Here is a 24,460-nt window from a genome sequence, read left to right as displayed (position 1 = left end):
GGTGCGGGGTGGACACTCAGCAGACCTTCCCACTGCCCCCCTCCCTGGCCATCCCCCGGCCCTCCACGTGGGATGTGCGCGCCAGCACCCAAGGTGGCACCGTAGGCGGTCACTCAGGGACACAAGCTGCCCCCTGCTGACCACCCCCTCCCCGCTGACTCCCCTCTCGCTGACCGCACCCCGTCGACCCCTCCCTAGGACCCCCTCCGCAGGCCAGGGGTCCAAGCTCCCCGGGATTCAGTCACTTCACTCTGAGCATGCTCAGAACCCCAGCACCCACAGGCCCGTAAGAGCCAATCCGCGGCCGGGGTGCAGCTGATTGGCAGCCAGAGGCAGAGACCATGGCTCCGGATTGGGCACGCCTGCTGTTGTGGGCGGGTGTACAGGGGCGGAATCCGGAAGCGCCGTCGCGCAGCTCGGCCCCGCGGGGTCGCGGGGGTCGCGGGAGCGGCATGGCGGCGCCGCGGAGGCGGGGTAGGTGGGCGGTGGGCGGTGGGCGGTGGGCGGGGGTGGCGGGGGGACGGGGGCCGTGGAGGGCGAGGGGTTGTAGGGGACACGGTAGACTGGGGCGGGGGCCGGGGGAAGCCTGGGGACGGCTGGGGGCGGGGGTCGCTTGCGGGGACGCCGCCCAGACCCCTCCCAGCCGCGCCCCCGGCCCCAGCCTGCAGGGTGGTCCCGCGGGGCGCCGCAGGGCGGACCCCCAGCGCGCTTGTCCGGGGGCCGCGGGCCGAGCCCGGGCGGGCGGCACGGGCCCGAGCGCCTCCGTGCGAGAGTGGGGTCTGCGGCGCGCGGCCGGCGGAGGCGGGCCCGCGCGGGCACCTGCGCCCGCACCTGGTTCCCCGCCCTCGCAGAACCGGAGCCTCGCTGAGCCTCGCTCTCTTCGTCGGTGAGGTGGAGATAGCACACTGGTGCTTATGTGGCGGTGGTATTTTTAACCAGGACCAAAGGCAGGGTGGAATGTGCTTAGTTGGTTAACCTGGCGGCGCCTCAGGATTGAACTCAGAAGATACAGGGAACTCCTTTCTCCTTATAAAGCCCAACAAACTGTATCTTCTCATTGCCCCATAATCGTCAACGTTAAAGTGAAAAAGGGAAGGTTTTGTTTTTTCCCGGTTTCATTGAGATATAATTGATATGTAACGTATAAGTGTAAGGTGTACAGCACAGTGACATACATTTATACTGCGACATGGTCACCCCGGTAACTCTAGTTAACATCCATCACCTCATATAGTTATAAGACGTTTTTTCCTCGTGTTGAAAACGTGTGGGATTTACTCGCTGACACCGTTGAGGTCCACCATACAGCAGTGTTAATGTGGTGCGTGGCACCGCTAGCGCAGCGTGTGACAGACAGGTGGGTGGACGGCATGCCGCCAGGGCTCAGTGATCTTGTAACTGGAAGGTTGTACTTTTGACCACCCGCACCCATTTTGCCCACCATCCGTGCCCTGCCTCTGGCAACCACCAATCTGTTCCCTGTATCTACAAGCTTAGTTTTTGTTTTGTTTTTTTAGATTCCACGTATAGGTGAGTTCATGAGTATTTGTCTTTCTCTGTCTGACTTATCTCACTGAGCATAATGCCCTCGAGGTCCATCCATGTTGCAAACGGTGAGATTTTCTTTCTCATGGCTGAATAATATTCCATTGTGTATGTACACCACATCTTCTTCATCCGTTCAACCGTTGACGGACACTTGGGTTGTTTCCATATAGCTATTGTGAATAACGCTGCAGTGAACATGGGGGTGCAGACATCTTTTTAAGTTGGTGTTTTTCTTTTCTTCAGATAAATATCCAGAAGTGGGATTGCTGGATCATATGGTAGTTCTGTTTTTGATTCTTTGAGGAACCTCCATGCCATTTTCCATAGTGGCTGCACCAATTTACATTCCCACCAACGGTGCACAAGGGTTCCCTTTCGCCACATCTTCGCCAACACTTGTTATCGCTTGTCTTTTTGATGATAGCCATTCTAGCAGGTGTGAGGTGATATCTCACTGTGGTTTAGATTGGCATTTCCGTGATGATTAGTGATGCTGAGCACCTTTTCCTGTGCCTGTCGGCCGTCTGGATGTCTTCTTAGGAGAGTGTCTATTCAGATCCTCTGTCTATTTTTTTAATCAGATTGTTTTTTCTTGTTATTGAGTTGTGTGAGATTCTTTATATCTTTTGGATATTAACTCCTTATCAGGTACATGGTTTACAAATAATTTCCCCCATTCAGTAGGTTCCCTTTTCATTTTGTTAATGTTTCCTTTGCTGTGCAAAACTTTTTAGTTTGGTGTCATCCCACTTGTCTGTTTTTGCTTTTGTTGCCTTTGCTTTTGGTGTCAGATCCAAAAAATCATTGCCAAGGCTGACATCAAGAAGCTCATCGCCTATGTTTTCTTCTAGGAGTTTTATGGTTTTGGGTAAAAGTGAAGGTTTTAGATCATTTCTCATGTTATCTGAGTTAGTTGGGGCGGTGATTATTTTTTTCCTTTTTGAAATGAAAAGCCCGGTGACAACTATGGTTAATAGCATTTGCTTAAAATAAGAAAAAGAAACTAATTTCTCACCAAGGCAGAATAGGAGAAAAGTAAGTATAGTTCTCAACTCGGTGGCTCCGTTTTTAGAAAATGCTGGTGCTTCCCCGCCGCTCCGATCCGGAAGTCAGGCCTGTCACCTAATCAGCTTTAAAAAGGGGTCGTCTTGTAGGTTACCGTGACTTGGTTTCTGAACAGTCGGAGGTTGGGCTCCAGCGTGGACATCACCGTGTTTTCGTGAGGGCCCCCTCGGGAGTGGGGTCCACAGGCTCTGCAGGTCAATGCTGGCTTCTTGGGGACAGGCCTGAGGAGGGGGCTCTCGCAGGGTCTTCATGCTGGCAGCCAGGCTGCCCTGTGCTTCTCTGCGTTTTGACTGGGTTTCTCCTGTTTCACAGCACACCCGCCCTTTCCCTTCATGCCCTTCTGTATTCCTCTGGTGTCTGTGACCCTTCCACGCCTGACATTCAGTGCTCTTCCCTACGCATCATCTGTAAGGCACCTAGGCCGCTTTCGACACCTTTCTCAGCTCACTGAATTAGGACGAATGAACCTTTTCACTGTTTTCATCAGTCAGGAAACTTGTTCCCTGAGACAGGCCTCCTTTTCCCATTGGACATGTGACCAATTGTCAGGAAAGTGTGGTTGCTTCGGAACGTTGTGGTAGGAAGGATGGATAAGTCCTGCAAGTACCCGGTGGAGGTGGGAACAAGATACTGGTTTACGTGTCCCTTCTCAGCAAGGTCCCCTGGGCAGTGTTTGTGCTGGGACGACACCTGAGCTCCCAGGGGCTCGTAGGGGGCTCTGAGTCGGAAAAATCCCAAGCACTTGTCATTTGTTGAAGCGTGAAACCCGAGTGCTCCCTGTGTTCAGTGACCTGTCTCGTGTGGCTCGTGGTGCGTGTTACCCTTAGGGCAGCGTGTGGCGAGTGGAGGAGACGACAGCAGCTTGGGCGGACTGGCGGTCTCGCTGCTCTTCAAGAGCAGAGTCCCCAGCGGTGGGCGGAGGCTCTGGGGCCCTCTGCGCATTGTTGGAAGGGAGATGAGCGAGGCACGCCTCGAATGGAGTAGCCCGTCTGCAGGACTCGGGTCTGCACTTGTTCGTTCGTACGGCGTCTGCGGAGTGTGTGTTACATCTCTCTCTCCCGCTGGGGCTGCCCTCCCCCGCGGCGCCTCAGCCCTGGGACAGGTCAAGGCAGTTCACGGTGGCTGCTGCTGAAGGAGCGTCCCGGGAGCAGTGGCCTTTGCGTTAGAAAGAAGATACCCAGCTCTGGCCCAGACCCAGAAAGCGCGAAGTGGGTAGGCTGGTGGCCAGTGTGAAGCAGCGGCTCCGATGTTTCCCCGGGAGCAGAGTGCTCTGCTGGGGAACGTGGTCCTGATGCCGTCTGTAGCAAGACTCTCCAGGATGAGTGGGGAGCGTGTTTTGTCTTTGAAGCAACACTACTTGAGTAAGAAGTAAATTTTTTTCAAATGCACTCTATTTTGTGCTGGAAAATGCATGAACAGCACTGGAGGCTGTCTCCCGGGCCTCGCTTGGCGAGCCTCTGTGAGTACCAGACGGCTCTGACAGTGAGCAGTTCCAGCTGACTGAAGTGTCACCTGACGGTCCCCTACGTAAGTGGTGCTTCAGGTGGTTCAGGTTCTTTCTGCTTGGGGAGGTGGGTGACTGGCCAACATAGGATCACATGCTGAATCTGGTGGGACCCTGGTTGGCGCCCGGAGGAGCCGGTGGTCAAGGAAGCCTGCAGCGGATGACAGTGTCTCCAACCGGGAAGGCTCTTGGGGCACGTTGGGCGGTGCTGCCCGGTGGGCAGCTCCCCGTGGGCCGGGGGCTCCTGAGGGCGGAGCCGTGCCACTCGTGCCTGTTCCCCTCGCACACCCGGGGCAGCCCCCTGGAGCCACACAGGCTCCTGCGTGCCTGCTGCCTCCCTCGAGGTGCCTCCCTGTGCCTTTCCCGACACTGTTAGCGGGAGCACAGTATCGAGGTAACTCGTCCGCTTTTGGAAAATCTGCCTGTTTTACTCCTACTTTATATCCTCTATCCATGTGGAGGCGGCCAGGCGCGCACCTGGCCGTGAGCACAGAGCGGCACAGGTGACTGGCGGCGGGGGGGTACCTTGTTCAAGAGGAGGCCAGCGCGTGCCCAGCTTAGAGACTAGAGAAAGGCCAGACCTGGACGAGACAACAAGACCCTGCCTTGAAGACACAGTAGGAAGCGAGGTGGGTCAAGGACGCCCGTGGGGTAGCATTGGGGAGCGCTGTGGCCTCCTCCTGCTCTGGGTGTGGCGGGCGTGCCAGAGCCTGCGGAAGTGGAAGTGGCCGAGGTCCCGAGGGTCTGCCTCCTGGTGCCTCCTGAGCACGCAGGTGACCACAGGACCCTCTCTGTCAGCCAAGTCCCGTGTTCTGTGGGTGGAGTTCAAGATCTGACAAAAAAGCCAATGTGAATGAAACTGGAAAAAATGAAAATAGTGCAGTGAAAACTAGAGTTTATCCTCTATCCCCATGTATGATAAAGCACTCTTCTGCACTGCCTTCTGAGCATGCTCCCAGCCCAGGCAGCCCTGTCCCGGTGCCGTCCTCAGCATGCTCGGGGAGAAAGCACCTCGGAGAGCGTAGCGGTTGCCGAGGCCCCGTCCTGGAGGGCGGGGAGCAGCGTCCCTTTGTCCTTGCTGTCTCCTGGGTTAGCGTGTATTTACCAGTCCCTAATGAAAGCGATTACAGCCTCACACGCACTTAAAGTGTTTCTGAATGGTTAATAACACAGGAAGTACTGCTAAAAACTCTATAAGGAAAGATTTGGTGCAAAGTTTAGAATATTGTTTTTTGTTTTTTTAGTGTTAAAATTTTGCAGGGCCGGCCCAGTGGCGTACTGGTTAAGTTCACACACTCCGCTCTGGCAGCCTGGGGTTCGTGGGTTCGGATCCCAGACGCAGACCTACACACCACTCATCAAGCCACGCTGTGGCGGTGTCCCATGTACAAAATAGAGGAAGATGGGCACAGTTGTTAGCACAGGGCTAATCTTTCTCAGCAAAAAAAAAAAAGTTGGGGAGAAAATGAATATTTAGTGTATATCCACTGCTTAGATAGGGATACCACATGAGATAAGGTCATGGTGTAAGATTCTAATTATGTCCCATTTGAGTACCATTTCTGCTCTTATTTTGAGTACTATTTTCCTTTTAATTAATATTTCAGAAAGCTTGCTAACTCTTGCTTAAATCTTAGCTAATTATTTTTCCATTTCTAGTTCTATTATGAGACTCGTTAAGAAACTATCATTCACTGAATTAGCATACTATACTGCACTTTTCTTTCTTAGGGAGTGATGTGGTGCTATTATCAATTTATTCCTTTATTCCTGGATTATAGGGAAAGGATAAATAACTCATTATAGGAGTAAGATGAAAAAAATTGAGTATCATTTCTGAGAAAGTTATGGATAGGCTGGCAGATAATCAGCAGGCATTTGAACATGAAAAGAGAAAATTCAAAATATCAGATTCCAGGAAATACTATAACCCTAAGAAAATGTAAATTTAGGTGTCTGTTGAAACAAGACACATGGACATCAGGATGGAAAAGGGCACCACCTGAGCCGGTGATACTGAGACGAGGATTCTCAGTTTTCCTTAGAACTGTGATTTGCTGATGCGTGTGTGTTTGATGGGACGTTGTGGAAGATTTTCTCCAGTTCCAAGGCCGAGGTGAGGAGGGAACATCATCAAATTGGCCACGCTGGAAGTTTCTGTTAATATCCACTTCTGGTCTTATTTTCAGTAGCAGTTTTTTGTTTAGATGTGATTTCGAAAAGCCTGCCAATGCTTGTGTCAACTTCTAGATGATACCACCTCTCCATCCATACGTCTGCTAATTGGAAACTCTGAAAAGGGACGTCATAAACCTCTTTGTTCCACTGTCTGTGCTTTTCTCTCCAAGTGCAATGTCCAGAAGCCGCATTTTAAAGCTGCTTGTAGTGTTTGTGGTCTCTCTCATTTTCGTGTAATACCTGTGGGCCTGTGGGCCTGTCACCTTGACTGCTTCCCATTGACGTCCACCGTTGAAGTGGTTTTTGAACTAATTTCATTCCTGGCGTCCCCAAACGTCTCTACCCGTGTCTTGTCCTGTGAGAGTCGTGCTTTGCCAAGCGACACTGGTTTGTAGGGGTTGTAACAGTTGTGAAATATTTGGCTAGAGAATCACACAGAATGAATGGCATTTCTAACCTCATCTGTTACCAGGAAGCTCTCTGGATGCACAGCATGTATCTACCATAGTAAAAAGAAAGGCTAGTTTTGCCCCAATTTTAAGTTAAGTATATTGTGTACACAGACAATGAGGGGAACAAATGTCACTTGTCAGAATGGAACACTATAGAAGAAAACGTTCAGATTTCCATTCTTTTTCCTGTAAGAGCCTTTTCAAATGGAATGCACCCCACCTTCCCTGATCAGGAGATTCCCCAGCTAGGAAGCGTGCTGGAGGTGCAGCTGTTTCTCGTCCACGGGTTTACCCACTTCCCTCCAGGAGCTGGTTTGACACCTCACAGTTCCTGGGCTTCTGCCCTAACACCATAGCAAACAGAGAAATAATTCCTTGAAATGCTGCCATTAACACCTTTGTTAAAAATGGAACAAACTCTTCCTTTTTGATACCCGACTGTTAGATTTTAAGTCAAGTAACTGCATTGAGGAAGAGTTTGGAATTGAATAGATTTACCACCAGCAAGCAAACTATTTCCTTTTGAGGTATATATATTTACAGTTTTTCCTAGGTGTCTAATTTCCAAAGAACACTTTCCTGGGCCGGCGCCATGGCTTAGCGGTTAAGTGCGTGCGCTCCGCTGCTGGCGGCCCGGGTTCGGATCCCGGGCGCGCACCGATGCACCAATTTTCCGGCCATGCTGACGCCGCATCCCACATACAGCAACTAGAAGGATGTGCAGCTATGACGTACAACTATCTACTGGGGCTTTGGGGAAAAAATAAATAAATAAATAAAATCATTAAAAAAAAAATTTCCTGAAAATTTTTATTTTATTTGACTTGTGTCTTTAAATTGAAATAGCAAGTCTAGGCTGTCTTCTCTGAAAATTACATCAACATCCTGGATTCCCCCGTGAGAAGGAGACCTACCCTCCCTGTTTGGTGCTGCATGTGTCAGTTTCAGAAGGCGTTTCCTCCTTGGTGTGCCTCACATCTCCGCTCTGATGCCGTCCACGTCCACGTCTGTGTGTGGTTGCATTGTTTTCTTGCATCTTAGTTTTTCTGATTGGTGTGAAACATCCATTTCCTGCTTCTTCGCTTTCTGGTGATTACTTTTTGACGGACACCAGAGTTTCAGGTTAAGACTTGCTCTTGCTGCCGGACGAGGGTCGTGCAGGCGAGGACACGGGGGCCTCGGCAGTGTCTGTGCCACGGCGCACTTTCACCAGTTCCCGTGGTGGGGGAGCTGTTGCAAGCCTGGGGTAACACCGGGCTGCCTCCCAGGGCAGAGCGCCCGCCTCCGTGTTGTTTTGCTTGGTTTTGAGCCACTGGAAATTAAGCAGAAAAGAGACTTTTAACCTCTAAATTGGTTTTTAGGCCTACGTTTGAAGTAGATACACACATACACACACACACTAGGTCAAAAGGAGCATTTTAGCAAACCACAAATGACAAGTGCTTTTTAAAAACGATGTTTCGCTGTGTCCCAGTATCCTGAAAAATGTAACTCTCCTTTATGTTCTGCTCTTAACATGAGTCACTAGGTAGATCTAGCCAGTTAGAAGACAGACTCTGTTTATAGCATATTCTAAGTCCACAGCATAGGAAACCGGCCAGCAGTCTGTAGGGTACTCATCTCGTTCATAACTCTGGAGGCTCGAAGTGGCAGCGAGAGTTTAAGTGGCTATATATCATGGTTTTTTGGGTCTAAGATAGTTGGTTATTTCCGTTCAAATGAACTATGAACACCTTCAGTGATGGGAGGCTCCACGTAACCGCACCAGTGCATCACGGCCACTCGTCCCTTAGAAGCCCAGAGGTTCTGAGGACCTGTGGATGGTCCGGCTCGTGGGGGGGGCACCCAGGGCTCGTTTGCAGTTTCACAAGAAGCTTGTTCACCTGCTGAGTCCAGGTGGCATAGTCTCCCTCCCTGTGTGGCCTCCAGTGCTGGGAGAGGTGACATTTACCAGTGAACCTTCCAGCAATATTAGTTGGTAGAAAGTAATTATTGATATTTTAATTTTGCTTGTTACACATTGCTCTTTTAAAACTGATTTTAAAAAGTTAAAATATTACTTTTAAGACGACTATGCCTTAAATTGTGGCAGCTGAAAGTATTAGACATGTATATTTATCAGCAAAATCATTTTATTCTGAGATTCCTTGATATTTGGATTGGGTTAAGATTTATTAGTTAAAATTCTAATTGAAGACAAAACTCCCACTCGATAACTGAGATGCCGTTGTGACATCTCTTTGAGGCCATCTGTTCTTGTGCCTGTGACAGCGCACTTCATAAGGAACTCATGGGTCAGGGATAATGTGACACAAAACCAGCATTTGCCAAAATGTAATCTCCAGGTCATTCCTGTGCTCCTCTCAGAGAGGAGTTGAGTGTCCAGTGCCCGTGTTCCCATAATAACGTCTGGGTGGGATGAACTTCTTGAACCCATCACATCTGTCGAGCAGGTGCGCACCCCTGGGATGTGGCTGGACGCGAGGTTCCTGGAGAAGCGTGTGGTCTTGCAACAGGACGTGTCTTTTAATGAGGTTTTAACATGCATGTGTAGGGTGGAAGTCATGCCCGCCACTTAGGTTTACAAGGTGCTTACCCCAGTCTAGCTTAGGATGTTTTGGGTTTCCTTTCTGTTTAGTTTTTTGGACTCCTGTGCTCAATTTTAAATTTAAAAAGTAGGAAAATTGTCTTTCCCATTTGATAAAATGTAAACTATACTCTAGACCTTTATGAGTTAGCACATCTGAATCTACACTGTTCTCCCCATGTCCATCCTCCAAATAATAACTTGAGACTTAAACCTAAAGTATGAAACTTTTATATTTAAATTGTATTTATATTACATGTTTTTGAATTTTGAATGCATAACCCATTCTCCTGCATTCTTAAATGTGGAACTGCTGTTCCTGGTAGCTCAGCTCCCTCCTCCCGAAAAGGAAGCATCTTCCAGCATCTCAGTTTTGCAGCCGTGTGTATCCTGAGTGGATGTGGGCATGTGGGCGTGCATCCTTTTTCTCCCTCTTGGCATGTCTGGGGCTCAAGGCGTTGGTTCGTCCCTGCTCCCTCCGTCTACTACTAAATGCCTCACCTGTCTTCAGGATGGCCAAGGCAGGCCTCCCCTCCAGTGGTTGGAGATTTTTAAGCAGAGGCCTGAAGTGACTAGATTTGTGTTCAGAAGGAGAACTGCAGTAGCAGCGAGCACCCAGCTGCCCAGACCCTGCTTCTGAACGCCAGGCTCGCCAGGCTCCTTGGAGAACGCCTGATTCCGGGGCTGGGGCGGAGGAAACACAAGCTGGGTGGTGCCGGAAACGGGCCGTGTGCTCACAAAAGGGTGAGGGTGTGTCAGACCCATCTGAAGGCAAGCCAGCGTGGAGCGTCGGAGCATGGGGGGCCGTGCAGAGGCTGGCGTGGAGCCCGCCATGCCCCTGACCAGGGAGAGGGCCAGAGGAGCACAGGTGTCAGGTAGGAGCAGTGAGTTCAGTTTTGCAGTGTTATACCACCAGCTGCTGGGGGCATGGGGCGGGTGTGTCTGCTACTGGACGCTGGGGTCTAGAGCTCAAGCAGGCTGGAGGAGACTTCACCCTTGTAGCGGATGGTGAAGGTGTGGGGAGGTGAGGTGCCCGAGCACACCTGGCACTTCCTGGGGCGGAAGATGACCTCACGTAGACGAGGTGTCCTGCCTGCAAGTGGCAGAACGTGGTTAACCCAGTTTGATCCGACTCAGAGGGATCCTGAGAAGCGTTAGGATCCCCCCGCCTTGGGAGAGGGGAGCAGCTGGAGCACTGAGAGCCTGCAGGTCTGCAGCACTGTGCTCCAGGAGAACCTCCTTGGTCCCAGCGTCACGAAACTTCGCTTTGCTAGTAAAGCAGCTGACGCAGGAAGCAGCAAGCCTGGTGTCTCGTGCTAGACTTCGTTTTCAAAGGCAGTAAGGGACTCTCTTGTGCTGGCAGCCCACAAAGGGTGGTGCGGTCAGGAGGCATGGAGAGAGGGGCCCTGTCCTGGGCTCGGGCCACCCAGGGTGGGGTGTTTGTTGGGGTGATGCTCTGAACCCCAGTTCTTCCAGCCTTCCCTCACGGGGGGGCTCTGGTCCCAAATAGAGGTTCCTGACAGCCTGGGCCGCAGTGGTGTCTTCCCGAGGCCCCTCTTGAGAGCCCTTTGCCTTTGGGACCAGCTGTGAGCTGTGGTTGGGCTTGTCCACCTAGGAGAGTTCAGGTCGGCCAGAAAGAGCATTTTGGAGTATCGAAACCTCCTTGTGAGCCCCTGTCAGGTCTGGACTGTACACTGTGGCAGACATCCTCGCCTGCGGCAGGAAAGACCCAGAAATCAGTGAGCGGGGAGCCCTAGGCCCCTGGGGTCGGGGGACTTTGCTGGATGTCCTGCCAGGGTGACTTGAGTTTCAGGTCCTGTGAGCGACACGACTGAGAAACAGTCCATCTCTTCTGAGGAATGACCAGCATCAGAAGGCAGTGGTGGTTGTTTCCAGTCTGCCTGTTTTGCACTAATGATACTTCACAAAGAAATACCTATGAGCTGTGGGTTTATTTGTGAGTGTATGCTACCTGATTGTAGAGTGTTTCTGACTGATTTCCATTTTAGGATCTTTGTTATGGAAGTGGCCAGACGTGACAGTGTCACATTTGTATCCAATATTTTCATCTGCAGCATTAAATTTGATAGTTCGGGTGGAAAACCACTGTTAATTGGGCTGTAAATGCAGTTTTTCTTTGGGGCGGTACGTTGACTTCAGTCAGAACGCTCAGATCTTGGGTCTTTGCCAGGTTGTCACCTGCTGCCGGCACTGGAATCTGCTGGGAGGCTGGGAGGCGAAGTTGACCGCCGTGTGCTCTAGGCCTCACCACGTTTTCTTCCAGGTTCTTCGAGGACCGGCCTCTGTAGACCTTGTCGGCAGGTGATTGATTTGCGTCGGTGTTTCCGGTGACGGGGCCTTCCTGGGGGGCTGATCCTGCTGGTCTGTCCCTGGGGTGGTTCTGTGTTTGTGGCAGGTCCTTCCGGTCTGTGCTGCCACTCAGCCATGGGGTTCTGAGCGTGGCGTGGCCCCGTCCAGTATCTTGTGTTCCTTTGCTGTGTTGTCTTTCTTGAAACACACATGTGCGCAGGAGGCTGTGGCTTACAGACAGTCTCGACTAGATGTCACCGGTGTCAGCTGTGTCACCCGGGCAGGCCCAGGCCCCAGGCTTCCCTTTGTGCATCTGTAAAGTGGGGTCGCTGGTTACAACGTTATCTTAAAATTTGATCCAGTTCATAACAATTCTGGTTTGTTGTTAGTTTGTAGATAAAGTCTATCTTATCTGCCTTTTGTTTCCCCTAGAACTTGCCACTCCAGTCTTCTGGAACAGAGCATTTTCCTCTCTGCCATTTAACGGAAGTACACACCTCAATTTAATTTTTGCTTGAGACTTTAGAACCTTCCGTTTGAGTGTATCTTTGAGCACCACCGAACACTTGTTAAAAGTTCCACACAGCAGCCTTCTCTGCCCACAAGCAGGTGGGCTGGCGCTCCGAGGCGCGTCCCCGTGGCCCCATTCTGCAGCAGCTCTGGGAGCATCTGGCCTCCGTAGACTGTGCTGGAAGCACACTTTGTGCAGGCTCCTGTGCTAATGGAGATTTTGTAGAATATTCACAAAGTAAACGTGGGTGGGAACCCTTTCATTGACTGGACCTGTGGTCGTAAATGATAATGTCATTTCCGTGTACATTTTCTCTTCAGCCCGAGGCCTCCCTCCCCTGAAAGGCGCCGTCTTACTCCTTGGCAGCCCTGGACTGCGGACACTCCTGAGCCGCCCCTGCATCCGTGATGACACGGTGCTCCCCCTGTGCCCCGGCCGAGCAGCCGCTGGGTTTATAGATGACCTGAGGAGGCCAGCAGGATCGAGGGAGCCCTTTAGTTATTTTAAACCCAAATTGTGTTTTTTACAACTAGAAGCGGTTGGAGGGGAATATTTCTAATGCTGTACCATCTAAGAACAGGATGATATTACGAGGGCCCATGTTTTAGGGATCGGCTCCCGTGTAGGGCCGAGGAGCCGTCCCTCTGTCACCTGTAGCCACTGCTCCCTGTGCACATTTGATGTGACAGACAACAGCAGGCTCCAGGTGTGCCCACATTCGCGCCACCCACCTCGTGGCTGGAAGCCCTGGACCCCTTTCCCCGCGTTCTGGTGGCCGCCACAGAACTTCTGGTCACTCCAGAGCAGCTCTCCACTTGTGGATTTGTGTCCAAGTTTAACGAGGTTAAAACAAATTCATGTTGTTAACCTTCCCCTCACCTTTTCTGGGATGCTGTGTGGAGATTCGTGCCTGTTCAGTACTCACACTTAAGTAAGGGTGGAAATATTTATTTGTTATGACAGCTTCCTTCCTCCAGTTAAAAGAGAATGTAAACTAAAATAAACAGTGAAAGTCTCCACGTGCTTGTTGGAACAATCTAGAACACCAGAGCTGCCTCCCAGATTACGGTTGTTAGGTGTGCCATCACCCTGCTCTGCTGCTCTGTCTGCCCCGCCGCACACCCGGCCTCGAGGCCTTCCGTGTGACCTCCACGTGGACCGAGCCCAGCTAGGGTCGCCCTAGGTACCCAGGGCCTCAAACCCCCAATTCTGAAGCTGGTTCACAGTGTGCTCTTTACATAGAATTCAACCAGAGATAAGAACATTAAGGGAAGAAGGGAAAGCCAGCCAGCCCGACACCAACACGCAAGTCCACATTCACCACGACAGGCCTGCCTCCTCTTCCCAGGGGGCTCCCCTCCCCTGAGCACACGGCTGGGCCTCCCAGACTGCTGGTGCTCTGGGGAGGGGTCTTCTGATGGACTGTGCTGGGGGTCCTGTGAGGGACAGTGCTGGGGGGTTCCTGTGACAGACAGTGCTGGGGGTCCTGTGACAGACAGTGCTGGGGGTCCTCTGGGGGACTGTCACTTTGCTCTCAGGTGGGAATGTCAGGATATGTGTTTATATAAAAGTCGTGTGTGATTTAAATAAAACTACCTTCAGTAATTCCTTCTCCTGTTTTCTTTTGTCAATTTTTTGTCTTTGCAGTGTTTGTTGAAAAAGTGCTGAAGAGACTTTTTCCTGAAGTTCCTCATGGGCAAGAGAAGAGGGCGCCAGTGCCTGCAGCCTCGGAGAAACCAGCCGAGAACGTGGCTCATGAGCAGGTGAAAGGCCAGGGCGTTCCCCCTTTCACAGGTAAGGAGGGATTCCAGGGAGTTTCTTCACAACCACCTGTGTTTGTGCTGGAGCCCACGTGGGTGGTTGAGTTCTGCCGGGTCTCCTGGGGGCGGGCAGGGTCATCTACACACGTTCTGGAGCGTCAAAACTGTGCTTAACCTGAGGAGGGAAGAAGCCGGAAGACTAGGTCAGAGTTCTGCTGTTTGTCTTTGGTCCATTTATTCACTGTTTCCTGTCGTAGAGACTGGACTGCTGGCTCAGCCACTTTGTTTTTCACCTGACAAGAACACGGTCTCTCCCTCTGTCGCTATGTCCCCGTCACTGACCCTGTTTGGCTGTGTCCACCCGGGTCGGCCTCCTGGTGTTCCTCCTGCGTTTCAGTCTCCCTTGTCCTTTGTCTTCAGCAGACGTCTGCCCACGATCCTGAAGTCGAGGGATGGTCTGCAGTGGAAGCTTCAGTAGCTCTGGGTCCCCAGCAGCACAGTGGTGGCAACCCGGTGAGGGGCCGCCATGTGGGAGACACGACTGGGTGACGCGGAGAGGCCATTCGAGTTTGGGGGCACCAGTGGGTGGAGCCTCTTAGTTCCCGGTAGATGCAGAAATGCACAGGGGTCCGAGCACCTGTTCTTGGGGTCATTTCTGTTTCTCTCTGGTGGTGGTCTCTCACGGGCCTTTGTTCAGTTAGAATCTGTTCTCAAGCACTGGTCTCTCTGCTGCTGGTCCAGCTGAGCAACCTTGAGAGATGGGATTCGGTTTAGTCCCTCTGTTCATGCATCTCATGACGCTGCCTTGACTGGGTCTCAGAGGGTGGGCCCGATAACCGGCAGAGCTGCTTACCACCCCACGGGCCACGTGTCCGTTGACTTGGAGCACATTTTACCACGGGGAAGAATGTTACTCGTGGTGATGAGATTCCCAGGCAAGGAAATTTCCAGGCAAAACTTGTCTGACCTACAAGGTACTGGATGCCCGCGGGCACCATTCTGGTGCCAGAGGATACCAGACAAGTGAGAAGGAAAAAATTTCCTCCAGACACGGGTTACGCTGCCTGCCTTCCTCTGGGGCAAACCTCATGTGTGTGATCCCTTCTGTATCCTTCTCGTGTGCCATCAGTCAGTGGTCAGGAGGGCGTGAGCTCCAAGTGTGGCGTCCCACCGAGACCACCATGTCCCACCGAGACTGCCACATGCAGATGCTCCTTACCCTAAGTTAGCTGCCGCTGTTCTGGCACAGCCCAGCAAAGCAGTAGGGTAAAATTAAGACCACGTGGACTAACGCTAAGGAATAAATAACTGCTGGTAAATGTATTTCTACTTTTCAAAGAGTATACCTATTATGGGCTGAATTGTGTCCCCCAGAATTCATACGTTAAAGTCCTAACCCCCAGGACCTCAGAATGGGACTGGATTTGGAGATGAGGCTTTTTAAGAAGTAATTAAGGTATAGCGAGGTCACTAGGGTGGCCCTGATCCAATAGGACTGGTTCCTTATGAGAAGAGGAGGCGAGGACACAGATGCACATAGAGGACAACCATGTGGGGACACAGGAAGCAGGTAGTGTCTGCGCACTGAGGAGAGAGGCCTCAGGAGAACCAGCCCTGCGCACACCTCGATCCGGACGCCCAGCCTCCAGACCTGAGAGATGTCTCTGGTTTTCAGCCACCCTGTCTGTGGTCTTCTGTTACGGCCGCCCGAGCTAAGACAGCACCGTTCCACCTGTTAGAGTGTACTTGTGTTTTGATCAGCACAGCAAGGTTAAGAAAGGCAGATGCTGTGGAGGAGACGTGCTCTCCCACGTGACAAGCAGGCCATCCCAAGGAGTTCCTGCTTTTCTCTCTGAATTTCCTGAACCAACATTCATCTTTTTAGAAATTTTTGTTTTTAGTGTTTATTTGCATTTTCTTCCCTCTTCTAACTTGACAGTTTTAACAGTGATTTTTCACCAATAATATTGCTAATGGAAGGTGAAATAGGGTGGGACAATTAAAGCTTTATGCATGGATGATCATTTCTCAGTCAAAATTAATGTCTACAGATTCCAGGCCAGTTTCCTCCAAGCAGATAAATAACTAATTACGGGTTCTTTCACATGGTGATGGACAGTTCCTCTGTCTCATGTATGCTTTCTTGCCGAAAGTGATTGACTTTCCACTTTTAAACTCACAGTTTAAAAATACACACTCTAAGACCGCACTACTCTTCCTGAATATGATTATGAGACTATTCTTTAAATTAGGATTCACATTTTACTAAGACAAGTTATATCCATGTGTAGTAATGGCAAATGAAAAGCTTAAAATGTCAAGATGATTGCTGCAAGTTAGTGTTGGAAGATTATTAATTTTAAATGGCTGAGTCCATTTCAATTCTTAGAAATCACTAGGTTTCTTTAAGGTTGTTCCTGATCGTCTGGGTGACATCTTTCCACAGAAGCTTCTGGATTCAGTCACTTCATTTCAGCAGGCATTTGTAAGGTACTGCTATTCCATATGAAAACTAATTACAACTCAAAATACTGACGTAAAGTGGGTTTCACAATGTGATTATCACATAAAACCACTAGTTTGAAAGGTTCAGAAGCTTGTTTTACTGAGTAGACGCCTGATCCGAGTGAATGAGGGATCTTATTGGGTATTGAGACAGTTTTCATCCGGTCTGCCCCGAGTCTGGGAGGAGCCCGAGTGCCCGTCTACAAGCCTGAGCCATAATCGGAGCCCGGTTCTGTTGGGCAGACGGTTATGGTTTCTGTTGATCAGTTGGAGCATGGAACAGCTTGGATGTCAGTCTCCAGTTGGGGGTGTCAGAGCCAGCCTGGTGGCGGGGGACCGGCCCCACTAAGGGCACGTCCCGGAGAAGACAGCGTGAGGACGCAGGGTCAGGAGCTAGGAGGCCTCCTCGTGAGAGTCAGAGCAGGAGACGCGGCCACACACACATACACACACACACACACACTCACGCTTTCTCAGTGGTTTGACCCCATGTGTGTGATTTATCGGGTTCCAGACTCTATTCTGTGATGCCCGATGTCTGAGTTGTAACAGTAGGTACATCTCAGTTTGCCACGGACAGTTTAGAGTCTTTGGTTCTGAGCAACTAAAACCGCTTGGCCCTGGCTTAAATTAAAAGGGAGTTTTTAGTATCGGTGTAGGGTTACAGGGGCAGTCACACAGACCCTGGAGGGCGTCAGGAGTCCTGGTTCCTTGTGTCTCTGCACCCGCTCTCGGCACTTTCCTCTCCTTTCGGGAGGTCCTCTGCCTCTCCGAGAGGGCAGCGGGGAAACAGAACGTGATGAGCAGACCACGTGCCGTTTCACCTGGCTTTAGGCAACAAACAGAGGAGGGGGTGTTTCTGGGAGTTTTATTGTTTCACAGATGCAGGTGAGGCTCACACATGCCTTTATCTGAAAACTCCATACAACATGCAGCAACAGATTTACATAAAATTTACTTAACCTAAACTTGACATTTTGATCATTTCAAAGTGTACAATTTAGTGATTTTTAGTATATTCACCGTGTTGTGCAGTCACAACTACTAATTCTAGAACATTCTTATCGCCCCAAAAAGGAACCCCAAATCCGTTAGCAGTCACTCTCCATTCGTCCCTCCCTACTTTCTGTCTGTATAGATTTGTGTATTCTGCACATTTCGTGTAAGTGTAATCACACTCTGTGTGACCTTTTGTGTCTGGCTTCTCTCACTTAGCATCGTGTTTTCGAGGTTCATCTGTGTTATAACATGTATCAGTACTTCATTCCTTTTTATGGCTGAATAATATTCCATTGTATGGATAGACTTCATTTTGTTTATCCATTCTTCAGTTGATGGACATTTGAGTTGTTTCTACTTTTTGGCGGTTATCCATAATGCTGCTGTGAACATCTGTGTACAAGTGTTTGTGTGGACATGTATTCACACTTCTCTTGGGTGTATACCTAGGAGTAGAGTTGCTGGATCATATGGTAATTCTGTGTTTAACATTCTGAGGAATTGCCAAACTGTTTTCCACAGCTCCTGCACCATTTTTCCTTCCCACCAGCAGTGCACGAGGCTTCCAGTTTCTCCACATGCTCACCAACACCGTTATTTTCTGTTTTCTTGGTTATAGCCATCCTAGTGGGTGTGAAATGGTATCTCATTGTAGTTCTGAACTGCATTTCCCTGATGACTCTTGATGTTCATCTTAGCATGTTTGTGTATCTTCTTTAGAGAAATGTCTATTTAAGTTCTTTGCCCATTTTTAAATTGGATTGTTTGTCTTTCTATTGTTGAGTTGTAAGAGTGAGTTAGAATCTGGATACTAGACCCCAATCAGATCCATAATTGCAAATATTTTCTCCCATACCATGGGTTGTGTTTTCACTTCCTTCATGGTGTCCTTTGAAGCACAAAAGATTTTAATTTTGATTAAGTCCATTATATCAGTTTTTTTCTGTAGTTGCCTATGTTTTGGGGGTCATATTTAAGAAACTATTGCCAAATCCAAGGTCACAAATTTTACACCTAGTTTTTCTTCTGTGAGTTTTATAGCTTATGCTCTTACATTTAGGTCATTGAGCCATCTTGATTTAATGTTTGTATATGGTGTGAGGTAGGGTCCAAATTCATTCTGTTGCCTGTGGATATCCAGTCGTCCCAGCACCATTTGTTGAAGAGACTGTCCTTTTCCCATTGAGTGGACTTGGCACCCTTGTCAAAAACCAATTGGCTGTTGATATATGGGTTTGTTTCTGGACTCTCAGTTCTGATCCGTTGATCTCTGCGTCTGCCTTTTCACCAGCACCACATTGTTTCAACTACTGTAGCTTTATAGTGAGTTTTGAAATCAGGAGGTAAGAGTCTTCCAACTTTGTTCTTTTTCAAGATTGTTTTAGCTATTTGGGATCCCCTGCAATTTCAAATAAATTTTAGGATCTGCTTGTCCATTTCTGCAAAAAAAAGTAGTTGTAATTTTGCTACAGATTTCATTGGGTTTGCAGAACACTGGGGATTATTGTCATCTTAACGATATTAAGCTGTCCATTCCATGAATTTAGGATATCATTCCATTTAAGTCATCCTTAATTTCTTTCAACAGTGTTTTGTAGTTTTCACTATAAATTTTACACTTAGGAAAGTTTATTCCAAAGTATTTTATTCTTTTAGATACTATTGTAAATGGAATTACTTTCTTTTTGGAATGTTCATTGCTAATGTATAGAAATGCAAGTAAATCTTTGACCTTGGGTTAGGCAGTGGTCTTAAATATGGAAATACGTTAGCTGTGGGTTTTTCATATGTGCCCTTTGTCATGTTGAAGTTTCCTTCTAGTCCTAGTTTGTTGAGCGTGTTTTTATCTTGAAAGAGCAACATATTCTTTTGAAGCAATACGCCTTAGAAATTTTCAAGGAAAAACCTCATAATTTATTTGCAGCTGAAGAAAGAAATCTTGGCTAAAAGCAAAACAATAAAATCACAATCAAACAGACAAAGATCGTGCGAAGCTTCTGTAAAGGTCATTGTGAGAATTCCCTTGAAGCCGTGATGCTCATGGAGGAGAGAGTTTGGTAATCATCAGAGCTGTAGATGTGCCCGTGTCTTTTTAGGGTTAGAGGAAGGCAGCCAGAATGAGGAAGGGTGCCTTTACCAGCCAGTCCTTGGAGGTGAGATTGAGAAAACGTTGCATGGTAATTAATTATTTAACCAGCTTATTGATACTTGTTCACTTTACAGAAACCCTTTTACTATTTTTGGTTCTAAGAGTGTTGATACTTCGTTTGTTCTTAAAGACACGGGCGTGGTCTGTAAACAGAGCTCCTCCAGTCTGTGCCCCAGGGAAGTGCTGCTTCTCTGAGGACTCGTGTTTCAGTTCTCTTTACGTCGCCAACTTATCTGTAAGTAGTGATCCCGAGCAGATTCTGTGCTCACTCCAGTGATGTACACGTTCTCGCTTCTCCGGGTCCTCGTGACAGAGAGTACTTGACTGCTGACAGGCGTGAGGAGTCTGCGTCTCACTTTAATACGCGTTACTGAGTGTTAATGACGCTGCACAGCGTTTCGTGGGTTTACTGACTCTGTTTTGCCCATTTTTCTCTTGAGTTGTTTATAGGTTTTAGGAGTTCTTTTTGTGTTCCACATCCCAGTTTTTGGCCAACGTATCTGTTGCAAATACCTTCTCTATGGATTGTCTTCTCATTTTTAAAAACAATGATGTTTTCTGTCGTTTAGAAGTTAATTTTAATATAATGTGACTTCTCGATCTTTTAGTTTATGGTTTGTGCTATTTGTGCTGGTTTAAGAAATCTTTGCTACCCTAATAAGAGATATTTTGTATTTTCTTCTAAAAGGCGTGCCTGTCCTGTTCAGGTATTTTTTCCCTTTCAGATCATTGTCTGTGGGGTGAGGTAATGATCTAATTTCGTTTCTCCCCGTGTTCTCAGCCCCGGTTGTTGAAGAGTGTGTCCTCTCCTGGGTACGGGGCTGTCCCCGTGGAAGCAAGGCTGTGTCTGAGCTCTGCTGTCTGACCCACTGGCCTCTCTCCCAGTACCACACTCTTAGTTATTCTGACTTATGACGTGTGTTCATATCTCTCAGGGCAGATCCTTTCGGCTTCTTCTTCCTCAGAGTTTTCTCTGCTCTTCTCGGCCCCTTGCTTTTCCATATGTATTTTAAAATCAGATTGTCAGTTTGTGCACAATAAAGTCTTGAAAATTTGTTGCATTTTTATCATACTTACATCTTACTTTGGGGAGAGTTCACATCTTCTGATGTGGCATGTGGCATTGTTAGCCCCTGTGCTTGCTCTCAGGATCTCTTTCCTCCGTCACTGGTGGCTCCCTCGTTGGGGTCACCCTCGTTGTCCCCAGAGCTCGGCTGTGCAGTTAAAGGATGTTCGCTGTACAGAACCTGGCACTTCTTGATGCTTTTTGGGCAAGGTGCTCGGGTTATCCCACCTGCCACATCGCCAGAATGGAAGCTCCTAACGTAGGAGTATGTCACCAAGACTGTGATGACTAAAGTGTCCACGCGTGGAAAGTGTGGGCCACAGCCACGGGAAGGGTGGTCTGCCTCTTGCTTTCTCGTAATGCTCAGTGGAGCGGCAAGAATAAATTATGTTTTGTCTTTAAAAGCAGACATGTTCAGTGTTCGAATATTTGTGCTTTTTAGGAAATATTGTCATGAAAAGGCAAGCGCCTTTGAAAGCTAACTCTGCTCTCCTGCTATGCGTCGGAGTAATGTAGCCAAGCCAGTGGACAGAGTAGGGACTAAAGGTGGACGGTGTCTGGGAGAGGATAGCATTCTGGACACAGCAAATAGTTAAGTGTTCACCATTTAGATAAGAGCAGCTCACACGCCCATCCTGTTTGGCAGATGTTATTCCACCGCCACGAAGCAGGGAAACTCCTCGTTGTACGTAAAATCACCGTGATGGGATTTCAGTTTGGAAGCTGGGTAATGGGAACTGGTCGTGGGGGTGTAGGGTGTGTGTGTGTGCACGCACACCCTGAGATGTGGGGCGCTGTGGGGCGTTTACGTAGGTGAAAGAGGAGAACGAGTGCAGGCCTCCTCTGCTGGGAGCAGCTCTGAGAACGAGTGCAGGCCTCTGAGAAGGCGAGGCTGCCCCACGGAGGACAGCAGCACAGCCTCTGTGGCAGAGGGCCAGGGGCACCCCTCACGCCTTCGGGCAGTGTTCTTGGACATTTCCTCAGAGATTTTTACCTCTGCAAGAGAAACGAGTATGATTTGTTGGACGCATTTTTATGTAGATCCGATTTCTTGAAAGATCACAATACCGAGAAGAAGCGTCTCCGAACAGGGGTCTGGTGCGTGGTGTCCACTCTGCAGTCCAGCCCGGCCTCTGGGAGCATTTGCTCATTACCCCAGGCGGGAAGGAAATACTTTCTGTTTTTTCCTGAGAACGATTCGCCGGGACTGTTTCCCGTTACGTTCACTGTAGCTGCATTGTGATTGGGCGCGAACGTGCGGGCAGTTTCTGGGCTGGCCTGTAGGCCTGCGTGGAGCGGCTGTGCTTGAACCTGCTGCTGCCCGTGCGGACGACCCCGAGACCCTCCCCAGGAGTTAGATGCGCAGGTAAAGACGGGTGTAAGGCGCTGCTCTTTGTCTACCAGGGCGACAAAGGGCCTTTTGAAAGTACGCTGCTGTCTTGTCATTAAGAATAGAGGGAGGTAAGTGCCGTAAGTTGCTGGTGGAGATGTGACTTAGTACAGGCTTTCTGGAGGGTGGTTTTATAGCCTGTAGTAAAATATGAAACTTCTGTATCCTTTGATGTAATAATCCCCTCCGCATGTTAAATTCACTCATAGCCACACCCCCTGAATGTTGGGGTGCCCCAGACTCTCTTATCCACACCCACGTCCCAGGTAGTTGAACCTGGTCCCACGGCTTCTGTGTCCATGTATGTAGGTAGCGGTGGCTCCCAAGCTGAGTTCTCCAACTGGTCCCGTCTCCACACGGGTTTTTACCTGGTGTGGCTCATAGAGCACTGTCGCCTCTGCTTGGTGTCTGGTGGGCGTCTCACCCCTTGCGTCTCCACAGCAGATGCCTGCCCCCGTCCCCCGTCGAAGTAAATGGGAGGTGCACAGCATGTCACCGTCTTCCTGTCAGACCGTGAGCACCCCCCACCAGCACGTCCACGCTCTGACCCCTTCTCAAAGAAAAGTCCATTCTCTTGACTGCTGTTTTCCTTACAGGATGGAAGTCTGTCTGAGTTTCTGAGGGCACCGGTGTTGGTGGCCCAGGACTTCCGTAAGGGAGAGAACAACTCTGTTTGCGATAAGGAGGAGGGGCCGGGGAAGCCAAGATGGGAGAGAGGGTGCAGAAAATGGTTTGACCCTCCTTCACCCTCCAGCTCCATCAGAGTGACCCGCTGCTGTCCACACAGAAACCTGCACACACATGTTTCCGCAGCTTTATTCAAAATTGCCAAAACTTGGGAGTAACCAAGATGCCTTTCAGTAGGTGGATGGATAAATAAACTGTGGTCCATCCAGACAATGGAAGGTTATTCAGTGCTAACAGGAAATGAGCTGTCAAGCCATGAAGACCTGGAGGAACCTTACACGCATATGACTAAGTGAAAGAATCCAATCTGAAAAGGCCACACACTGTGTGATTCCAACTATGTGACATTCTGGAAAAGGCAAAACTATGGAGACAGTAAATAGATCAGTGGTTGCTGAGAGTTGTGGGGAGGGATGAACAGGTGGAGCACAGGGGATTTTAGGACCCTGAAACTACTCCGTGTGATATTGTAATGGTGGATATGTGTCATTATACGTTTGTCCAAACCCACGGAAAGTACAACACCGAGAATGAACCCTAAGATAAGCTATGGACTTTGAGTGATAATGACGTGTCAATGTAGGCTTATCGGTTGTGACAAATGCACCGTCTGGCGGGGATGTTGATAGTGGGGGAGGTTACGCATGTGTGTATGGGGGGGTGGCATATGGGAAATCTCTGTACCTTCCCCTCAATTTTGCAGTGAATCTAAAACTGCTCTAAAAAAATAAAGTCCTTCAAAAACTCTTGAGGTGCTCGCGGTGAGTGGACGATTTGTAGGAGAGGGAGGGGCTGAGCTTTGCGTCTGGATGCACCGGGGACAGAGAGAAGCAGGTGCGCGGTCACGGGCCTGAGGGCAGAGCAGATGATGAGCGAGTGTCGCCTCAGGGTTCGCACAGTCATGGGTGGTCTCTAGACCGTCGCAGGGAGTGTAATTGGGAGCCTGAGCCAAGCATCTTTCATTCTCCGAGAGGCAGGAGGACATAGTGACATCAGGCTCCTGCTATGGGAGCTGACAGTCAGAAATCTAAACACCTAACAGTTGAAGTTCGTTGAATGAACAGCGCTACATTCAGAAAGGAAAAATCTAATTAAACCAATTTTTAATGGTGGTTATCTTAGTGATGGAACCTTGGGAAACTTTTCTCTCTTCCTTAATCAATGACTACATTTACTTTAACATTTTAAAGGCTGATTGTGGTTATTGTTCTTTTTTAAGATCCTGGATTGGTAACCCAAAATTGGTTTTGTTAAAATTGGCTTCAAAGCCGCTTCCTCGTGAGGAAGTAGAGATAGTGTGGTGCGTCCATTTGAGAGAACACTGTAGCTCCTTGCGTGGGTTAGATCAGTGAGTCTCCATCAACGATGAGCCGTGGGATGAGGACGGGGCAGGAGGGCGCCTGGAACACGGGAGCTTGTGTCCCCACCTGTGTTTTCATCCTTTTCCTCTGCATCTGTGCCCGCGAGCACACTGCTCACGCTCGAGGCACATCAGTCAGAATTGCATTTACTCTCCAAAGGGATCTGGGATGCTCCGACCCCTTTAGGAGAGTGAGTCTCTCTTCCCGTGTACGAGGCTGGTCCCTCCTGTCAGCTCCTGTCACATCGCCTCAGTCATTTCCTCGTGACTCTGTGTGTGCTGGAGGCGTCACACCTGTTTGCTCTCCTCTCTCCTTTTAGAAGACAGGGCTGTTGTCGTTGTGACCATCGCAGCGTCCCCGGTGCTGACACGGGGAGGCAGTGAGTTCA

The 24,460-nt window shown here is 49.4% G+C and overlaps 1 protein-coding gene across 5 annotated transcripts in view; it reads left to right on the top strand.

Annotated features, from left to right (window-relative positions):
* Positions 1-405: 405 nt before the first annotated feature.
* The window catches only part of ERICH1 (glutamate rich 1), a 95,742-nt gene continuing 71,687 nt past the window's right edge, over positions 406-24,460 (top strand). For all 5 annotated transcript variants that reach the window (XR_009215995.1, XM_058524880.1, XM_058524879.1 and 2 more), the window contains exons 1-2: positions 406-474; positions 13,803-13,949. Coding sequence is in view for 4 of the 5 variants with exons in the window: in XM_058524880.1 (XP_058380863.1) it covers positions 453-474; positions 13,803-13,949 (169 nt within the window). In the remaining variant the exon portion in view is untranslated. The remainder of the gene's footprint in view (positions 475-13,802; positions 13,950-24,460) is intronic.

Source organism: Diceros bicornis, chromosome 29 (assembly GCF_020826845.1).
Source record: "Diceros bicornis minor isolate mBicDic1 chromosome 29, mDicBic1.mat.cur, whole genome shotgun sequence".
Classification (NCBI taxonomy): domain Eukaryota; kingdom Metazoa; phylum Chordata; class Mammalia; order Perissodactyla; family Rhinocerotidae; genus Diceros; species Diceros bicornis.
This window is presented reverse-complemented; position numbering and strand designations above follow the sequence as displayed.